Here is a 10,240-nt window from a genome sequence, read left to right on the forward strand (position 1 = left end):
CTTGTTTTCTTCTTCTCAGTTTACCATGCACATCTTTGTGGTGCTTTTAATCAGTGAAGATGCATCTCTCAGGATTCCTCAGGGATAACTTTAACTTTTACCTTTGCCAATAATGTACGGTATTTTTACTGGGATTTTTAAAGACAAACGATACCTATTAAAGAAACCAAGGCGTCTCTTCCTGACCTCTTTCTTCAAAATCAAAAGCTCTGACGTCAAAACCGAACACATTTCGAAAAGACAACATAATGTGAATGATATAGTATTGTTGTTTGGATCTTAAAGACAAACGACATCTATTAAACAAACCAAGACGCGTCTCCCTGCAGAGGCGCTCTTCCAAAGTGGAAGGGTGGCCGAGTGGTAAAGTGCACTTGCCTCGGAAGCGAGAGGTTGGGAGTTCGACCCTAGGTCGGGGCATAAGCAATTTTCTTCCCCTTTCCTAGCTCAGGTGGTGGGTTCAAATGCAAGTCTTTCGGATAAGACAAAAAATCGAGGTCCCTTCTTGTACACTACATTGGGGTGTGCACGTTAAAGATCCCACGATTGACAAAAGGGTCTTTGCTGGCAAAAATGTATAGGAATAGATAAAACAAAAAATCAAAAAAAAATTCACTAAATACTTGAGTGACTTGGAATAATAGGCCGTGAAAAGTAAATATTCGCCGTAATGGCTTGAGATTTATTGGCCGATGTGAATGCGTGATATACTGTGTAAAAATTTCCATCTCACACGGCAGAAATTAATATGCAAAGCCCTTAGAGAACGTCAAGCGCTATATAAATCTCCCATATAAATATAACAATAAAAGCTTTGACGTCAAAACCGAACACATTTCGAAAAGACGACGAAGCCTGAATCATGGCGTCATCTATACATTCCGTCGTTTTTACTGCATATCTTATGTATAAATTGACAAAGATTGTTGGGAATGAACTTTGTGTCGATGACTTTGTTATATCAGCAGGAGGAAAATACCCGTTAGGTCACTGCTAGGCTGTGGATGTATCCCTATCGTAGATCACTAAGCGTCTTTTGGTTAGGCCAAAAAAAAAAATAGGTCTGTTTACGGTAACATAGGCCAAAAAAATAGGGTCGGTAGGTCGGGATTGTTTTTTTTTTTTTTTTTTTTTTTCCCAAAAAACCATATTTTTACGTTATTTTGCCAAAAAAACCAAGATTTTTTATTTTTTTTTCCAAATGCCAAAAAAAAGTCTAGGGTCGCGCGAAAAAACTAGGGTCGGTCGGGTTACCGTAAACAGACCTATTTTTTTTTTGGCCTAAGCGTCTTTTGGTTATGTTGTTTGTGTCAAGCTTATGACGTTGTATGCAAATTTATGGTCAGAGCATTGGCTACTTGTGATTGTGTTTTAAAGCGTACACTCTTTCTAGTTTTTTTTTCTTTTTTTCTTTTTTTCTTTCTAGGTTTGCCTAATGTTTTATTATCTTATCTGTTAAAGCATAGATTCAGCCTTGACCTACATTCACTTACCTGTACCTCGATGGTCTCCGTAATGGGATGTATCCCTCCGTCCACGTCGTAATCAATTGTGGAGGTAATTTTTCCCGTGGTAGGGTTGATGACAAACAGACCTTTGGTGTTACCGTTTATGATGGTGTATGTTGGGTCATCGTTAAAGTCCTCGTCGATGGGCGTCCACTTTGGATCTATATCAATCTATATAGACAGGCAGACGGACAGACAAACAGACACGCATGCAGGCAGGCAAGCAGGCAGGTGCACACGCACAAAGACAAACACACACGTACACGCACGCACGCACGCACATGCACACAAACACATAAACATACGAACACACACACACACACACACACACACACACACACACACACACCAACCCAAACACACACACGCACACAAACACACACAGACACACACACACACACACACACATACAAACACACACACACACATACAAACACACACACACGCACACACACACACACACACACACACACACACACTTAAATATTGACAATTACAATCAAAGGACTAAGTTTAATCACATTTTCTGTCCCTTCGAAAGCTAAATTACACAGCTCATTACCTAAGTTGGGATGAACGAAGACACACATTAAATTACTAGAATGAATACCCGCTTCGCCGGGTAGCCGGCTTCGCCGGGAAGAAGTACTTAGAGCCGTACGCCGGCTTCGCCGGGTCCGAACTATGGACCCGCCAAGCTTAGGTCCCTCCCAGATTCGTGGAATGGGAACAGCACGAAAATGATTCAGTGGCCATAATGCCATTCCTGACCATCCTTGTCGACGAATGTAACCGTGTTAATCACCTTTGGAGGCGAACTCCACTCAAACAGGACTGAGCAAGTTATGGCTTCTCAAAGGAAGGCCAGTACATAAAATTACACAAAAGCCGCCAGACCACATCACAAACAGAACTGAAGAATGCACAGGTGTTTCTTACATAGAGACACACACACTTACACACACACACACACACACACAGAGAAGCCGTATCTATAGAGAGATAGATGACAGTGTATTTTTCGCGTGGCTATAAATTGATTCGACCTTTGCACTTTTACAGTGAGGATAATTTACGGGTCCAATTTACGTTCTGTACACTGCGTTGACCTTCTAAAAATAGGTAACAGTAACAGAACGCCGGGAATATCCGAAGACGCTCAGCGCAGTGGACAGCGCAGTGTAGTAACTTACAACTGAACGGGAAAGCCACACGAAGGAAGGGAGATAAACGCCAAACACTGGAGAAGATAAGGAAGAGTTACTTATAATGGTGAAATGAACACAAAAACGGAAATGAGTTCAGCGCTGCGCGCTGAGAGCACGTGTTGAAATATCTCATCGATGATATTGTGTCCGGGGTGTAGCTGAATACGGTGTCCAAATTTGAAAAAGATCCACCGAGAACTTTGGCGTTGTGATGTGGTGTAGCGGCTATGGTGTGTCGGTATGGGGGCCCGGGTAAGCTGAGGTGGAACCAAAATAGCTGAGGTGGAACCAAAATCGGTTCCGCGCTGCGCGCTGAGAGCACGTGTTGAAATATCGACCAGGTTGTGTCGTGTCCCGGGTCTACTTGAATATGCCCACCAAATTTGAAGCAGATCCATCGAGAACTTTGGCCGTGCATCGCGCACAGACACACAGACAGACAGACAGACAGACAGACAGACAGACACACAGACAGACACACAGACACTAGTCGTATATATATATAGATGAAAGAAACTCAGGCTTCATTAATGACCATTTTCTTGAGTTGTTAGCACTTTCAAAATGGTATAACCAAGGAAACCAAAAAACCAGGATCAATATGTTGGTTTATTGAACAAAAGTACACCAACGCTCAAGAATACACACATTTTGTGTTTTCAGTTGTGGATGTTTTTTTCATGATTAAAAAAAAAGTCAACATTTATACAGTGCTTTAGAAGAATAGGTGTTCTTGACAATTACAGTAGAACCCCCCAGTAAGACATCCCAATTTACCGCAACACGGTGGCCTAGTGGTAAGGCGTCCGCCCAGTGAGCGGGAGGTCGTGGGTTCGAACCCCGGCCGGGTCATACCTAAGACTTTAAAATTGGCAATCTAGTGGATGCTCCGCCTGGCGTCTGGCATTACGGGGTTAGTGCTAGGACTGGTTGGTCCGGTGTCAGAATAATGTGACTGGGTGAGACATGAAGCCTGTGCTGCGACTTGTCTTGTGTGTGGCGCACGTTAAATGTCAAAGCAGCGCCACCCTGATATGGCCCTTCGTGGTCGGCTGGGCGTTAAGCAAACAAACAAACAAACAAACAAACCTCCCGATTTAAGACTCCCTTCCTTTTAAGACCCTGCTTTCTGAGATTTTCTGTTCATTACCTCTGTACATTTTTTAAGACTCCCGCCTTTTTAAGACCCGGTTTTCTTACATTTTCAGAGGTCTTAAAAGGGGGGGGGGGCCACTGTAGTATTAGCTTGTGTTAAGCAGTGATTAAGTTGGGAACAATGTAATTAATTAGTACATAATTATGTGACCCTCCACCACGGAATGAGTCGCATGTCACCTTTGCATGATTTTCATGTTTTTCCATTTTCCTAAAGAGTTTTTTATGCTCTATCCAGTGGTGAAAACCGTTTTAGAAAAGAGCGAAAACTGTTTGAGTTATAAGCCTGTGACTAAGGTGACCCTCACACTGTTACCAGTCACTCACCGGACTTATATTAAGCCTAGCGCAGAACCGCGCGAGGTGACATGCGACTCATTTCGTGGTGGAGGGTCACAAATATTCAAATATAGAATTAATGTTGTCGTCTTTTGTTTGTCTTTTATGTTACATGCACCTCCGCTGCAATTTCTCCATGTGAGACAATAAAGTTGATTTGATTTGATTTGATTTGAAGTGCTTACCCTGCCTTCATAGGAGCTGAGAGTGAAATCCTTGGGATTGATGTCAATAGGTTCGTTGACGTCAGTCACTCTGACGTACAAGTATCCCGGGCTGGACGAGCACAGCCCATCACTACAAATCACCGTCACGTTGGTGACGCGTGTTTGAGTCTGCTCGTAGTTCAGCGCGGACCTCACGACGATAGACCTCTCAGCAACTGCACATGATACAATTTTAAGTCTTTGTTTAAATGTGGTTATTATTATCATTATTATTATTATTATTATGAACATTTATGCGCCTAATCTAAATATAGCCCCAGGCGCTTACATAATAATTTCTGCCGTTTGAAATGGATTTTCTTTTACAGACAGACAAACAGACATTTTTTACACACAATATATATGTCGTGCCGAATTCACGGAATTGCCGAATTCGCGGAATCGGCAACATTTTTGCCCATTTCGCGTAATCGGCAAAACGCTGCCCATTACGTGAAATCGGCAGCGTTTTGCCGAAAACGCGTAAAGGCTTCTGAAATTTGTCCATTATGCAAAATCGGCAGCCACTTTTTGGTTTTAGAGTTCTCAAATGCCTGGGATATCATCACACTTAGACAGCTAGATACTCGAAGGATAGATATTGCAAAAATCGATCAGTTATTGTGAGTTATTGCAAAAAGTGTCGTTTTTGTGCATTTCCGGAGTTATGCTCGACACAGACAAACATAGACCATAAAAACATAGTAGGGAGGTAAAGCAATGTTAATGCAATGTTCTGGTGACACAAAAAGTAACAGACTGGCTGTCGCTTTTGCGAAATGGGCTAATTTTAGAAGCCTTTCCGCATTTTCGGCAAAACGCTGCCGATTTCACGTAATGGGCAGCGTTTTGCCGATTACGCGAAATGGGCAAATATGTTGCCGATTCCGCGAATTCGGCAATTCCGTGAATTCGGCACGACATATATAACGCTTTCACATCGGCCAGTTAACCTCAAGCCTATTAGGCGAGCATTCACCTTTACAATACTCACAATCAAGATTATAGTACTGGAGCGAGTCAGGGGGGTTGGTGGCAATTCGGCAGGTAGTATCGTCATCGTCATCGACAGAGAAGGTGCCCAACACTGTACCAACAGGCGAGTCTTCTGGCACGTCTTTGTTGTAGTTGATGCCGGTGATTGACGGTTGATCGTTGGCTCCTAAAATAATCAGGCAATTAGCTAATTAGTTGGTCGATCAATTTTGTCAACCACTCTCATAAGAGCTGTGTCTTGTTATCATTTTTGTCATTGATTGTTGTTGATGTAATTCACCTATTTGATGTTACCCTTGAGTTTGTTTTAAATAAATGTTGCCTTGACTTTTGCCTTGCCGTGCATTGCCATGAACTAATCAGCCCATTAACTGATCGGCTGTTTAATCAATCAGTCAATAACTCTCCTGAAATAATCAGGCAATAAACTAACTATTTTGTCAATCAGTTAGTAAATAACTCTCCTAAAATTATCAGTCAATTAACTGATCGGCTGAAAAATCAACCAGTCAATAACTTTCGTGAACTAATCAGGCAATTAAATGAATAGTTTGTCAATCAATCCGTCAATACCTTTCCTAACATAATCAGGCAATGACATGATTAGTTTGTCAATCAATCAGTCAATAAATCTCCTTAAAATAATAATTAGGCAATTTACTGATTACTAGTTTGTCAATCAATCAGGCAATAACTTTCATAAAAATAATCAGTCAATTAACTAATCAAGTAACTGATTAAATAATCCGGCAAATAACTAATTATGTTGTCAATCAATCAGTCAATAACTCTCCCATAATAATCAGGCAATTAACGAATTTGTCAATCAACAAGTCAACCATTCTCATAAAATAATCACTGATCAACTGGTCAATCAATCAGTCATATGGAGCAGGGAATCTTGGTCCGAATTATGTATTCAAAATCGGAGCTTCTTATGCTCAAAAAAGGTTTATCTGATTTGAACAATATTTGGGTACTACGAAACCAGTGAGCAGAGTGAACACAAATCTTCAAATGCACATATTTGTTTTTGACCAAAACATTGCTTTTAAACATATGGGTCTTACCTCACAAAAGAAACAACAACAGTATGTAGCTCTAAGTACTACATTATTTCCTTTGACGAAATGTACGGGTATTGTTCACATCTCTCACAATCCTTTTGCCATGATATAATATTATGCGTTTGTATTATAGTATACATGTGCCACGTGACATGTGTTATACCGGATCAAGAATTCAAAAACAGATATACTTCCAACGTTCCACAATTCACAATATAAAAAAGACAATGTTAGGTAATTTAAACATTTATCATTGACACAACTAAACATTGATTTACTACTACGTCGACCCAAAGTTCTTTGAAGTAGACAGACATACAAACACTTGAGAACAAATAAAATGAACTTATCTCAAGATCGGGTGACACGCTTGCAAAGCGCCGGTGTAACACGACATTTTTACTCGACGAAAAAGTTACTCCGAAGTAAACATTTCATACGAAATTCTTACTCTGAGTACACCTTTCGTACGAGAAAAGAACGCCCCAAGGTACGAACAAATGACTCCCTCCAAGACATTTTTACCCCCCAAATTTTTACTTCCATTAAAAATCTCGAACGCGAAAATGGGATAATGCCAATATGTGATCTCGCGCAAACAAATGTCGCGCTACCCTCCCTCCACCCCTTGCACCACCAAGACTAACAGGGGACAGGGGAGTAAAAGTTGTGTACACCTGGCGTGGGCAGTAAATTGCTCTTGTTAGGGTGGACTAATTTATTCGTTATTTATTCGTCATGTTCGACCGAAATGTTGACTCGGAACTCACCTGTCGTAGGAAGTTATTTTCTCGTGATATGGGGGAGTAGTTTTTTTCGTAAAGGGAGTAATATTTTCGTACACACTTTTTACTCCGGAGTAAAAATCTCGTGGGAGTAATATTCTCGTGTTACACCGGCGTTAATTATTTATTCCATCAATGTTTGTCTGTCTGTTCTTCCAAGACCTTTCGGTCGACGTACTAGTAAATATAACGTTTTGTGTTGTCAATGATAAACGTTCCAATTGCCAATCATTCCTTTTGTTGACACCATATCAAGAAATTGTCATTTTATTTACCCTCTAGTGATGCCTGTATGGTCGTGGGCCCCACCACATCGTTGAAAGAATCCTTGCAGGTCACGAAAAACGTGATGGAATTTCGGCATAATGAGTTCAGATCCCTTGCCGCACGAATCTCCCCATTCGCTGAAAAAAAATAGCGAACAATTGGGCTTTTCTCATTATTTTGTTTGTTTGCTTAACGCCCAGCCGACCACGAAGGGACACATCAGGGCGGTGCTGCTTTGACATTTAACGTGCGCCACACACAAGACAGAAGTCGCAGCACAGGCTTCATGTCTCACCCAGTCACATTATTCTGACACCGGACCAACCAGTCCTAGAACTAACCCCATAATGCCAGACGCCAGGCGGAGCAGCCACTAGATTGCCAATTTTATAGTCTTAGGTATGACCCGGCCGGGGTTCAAACCCACGACCTCCCGCTCACTGGGCGGACGCCTTACCACTAGGCCACCGTATTGCGGTTTATCTCATGATTCTGACGATAGGATGCAAGACCAGACTGTATTGTATTTGTATGCATTAACCCATTTAAGTCTACTGTTCATTCCTGACATTAACATTGAAGTGAAAGTTGAGATTTCTTTTCTTAAAGGGCAGATGTTGGGTTGTGGCTCTCAAAATCCGTTCAACAGTGTGACTTCTCATGTAATTGAAACTATACCCACACACACACACAGACACACACACACAGACACACACACAGACACACACACAGACACACACACACACACACACTCCACATTCCCCTCTTCCCTAGAGAGAGAGAGAGAGAGAGAGAGAGAGAGAGAGAGAGAGAGAGAGAGAGAGAGAAAGAGGGAGGGAGAGAGAGAAAGAGAGAAAAAAAAGAGAGAGAGAAAGAGAGAGAGCGAGAGAGAGAGAAAGAGAGAGAGAGAGAGAGTAGGAAAGAGAAAGAGTTGCTTTGACATTAGTATCCTTATCTTAAATATCATGAGTTGACTATTTGCGCCTCCATACGGTGCAAATAATGCAACGCACGGAAGGAATAATACTATTTTATGTTCTTACATTTAATAACAATAACAATAACAATAACAGCACTTTATTGTCCATTAAAATATTACATAAAAATGGAAATTTTTCTTCGGCACACCCTGTCGTTTGTTGTAATCATGTGATACATCACACCCGAGTTTCTCGTCTTGAGATAATAAAATTGTTTTTTTTATGTCTATGTTTATGTCTATGTCTATTAGACATTTATGTGCTCACCGTCAATGCGGAAGTAATCTGTGTCGGGGTCAGTGGTCATACCGTACTGGAGCGTATCACCGTCAGGGTCGAGGCATAATGCGGAGTGAATATCATAACCAGCTTTTGTACTCTTTGTGTTCGTCACGGTCGCTGAACAGAATTAAACACTTAATTATGTAATTACGCTATTTCTATATAGGAAAGACGTGATACAATAATTCAAATCCAGATCTGGAGTGAAGGAACCATCCACTGTGATAGGACACAATCCACCAGTTAAGTTGCCATCCACAGGTGGATGGCGGCCTAAATAGGCCTTAGGACACCAATCGTGTGGAAAGCAGAATGCACACACACACACACACACACACACACACACACACACACACACACACACACACAAACACACAATATGTAATATTGCTATTTCTAGCCATATAGGAAAGACACATTGCAATAAGCCTCATTGATTGATTGATTGAGTAATTCAAACAAAAACACATCATTACGACAAACGTATACCAGGGATTAATACCAGCTACAGACATGGTACTGTGATTGTAATTGATCGGTCACATACCCCACTCAACTTCCATACCCTCGTTTATACGGTACTTGTCATGACAGTTTGTTGCGAAACATTATGAAAATATCACTGGCAAAATATCAGCGAGATCTAATTATTTTGGTCAATCGGCCACATCGAAGCATAGTTGAACCCCCTTTTACGACCCTTCCAATTTGAGACTTCCCCCGTTTAAGACACTCGTTTCTCAGATTGGTTGTTCTTTCGCGGTGTAAATGTACGCCTTATCTAAGAATCCCTCCTGTTTAAGACCAGATTTGTGCAGGTCTTCAAAACCGGGTTTCACTTGACTCGAAGATACGCACACGTATTATGCTCATGCGAACATATGCATACACTAATAAAAATCACATTACAGAGGATTTGCTTGGAAGGGTTTTTGCAGGAAAGACAAACAGAGAGACAGACCGACCGACCGACCGACCGACAGACAAACAGACAGGCAGACAAACAGACAGACACACGCACGACACACACACACACACACACATACACACAAACACACACACACACACACTGACCCACACACCCACACACACACACACACACACACACACACACACACACACACACACACACACACACACGATATTCTTACCTGTGGACGTAGGGCTGAAATATGGCGGTGAGTTGGGGAGAAGACGGATGTAAATTTTGTACGGCGGAGCCGCTTCCCCATTTGTATCTGTACAGGAGACCGTCAGTGTGTACTCTTCAATTGTCCGGTAGTTGAAGGTACCGATAGGCAGAAAACGTAGGCAGAAAGTGTTATGTACTGGGGAAAAAAAAAGCATAATAGTAGTATAATCAAGCATAAACCACCCCTATTTTTTTGTCCATCATAAGGTTATAGGTTAAGGTGCCTGTGTTTAAGTAGTGATAAAGAGGGATTGC

The 10,240-nt window shown here is 41.5% G+C and overlaps 1 protein-coding gene across 1 annotated transcript; it reads right to left on the reverse strand.

Annotated features, from left to right (window-relative positions):
- Positions 1-1,015: 1,015 nt before the first annotated feature.
- Positions 1,016-8,906, reverse strand: LOC138980678 (protocadherin-9-like). The gene is made up of 5 exons (XM_070353586.1): positions 8,779-8,906; positions 7,540-7,668; positions 5,411-5,578; positions 4,396-4,592; positions 1,016-1,679 (listed from the first exon to the last, which is right to left on the reverse strand). Exons 1-5 carry the CDS (start codon positions 8,816-8,818, stop codon positions 1,449-1,451), a joined length of 765 nt encoding a protein of 254 aa, XP_070209687.1. The 5' UTR covers positions 8,819-8,906; the 3' UTR covers positions 1,016-1,448.
- Positions 8,907-10,240: the final 1,334 nt, after the last annotated feature.

This window comes from Littorina saxatilis, linkage group LG11, assembly GCF_037325665.1.
Source record: "Littorina saxatilis isolate snail1 linkage group LG11, US_GU_Lsax_2.0, whole genome shotgun sequence".
NCBI classification, from domain to species: domain Eukaryota; kingdom Metazoa; phylum Mollusca; class Gastropoda; order Littorinimorpha; family Littorinidae; genus Littorina; species Littorina saxatilis.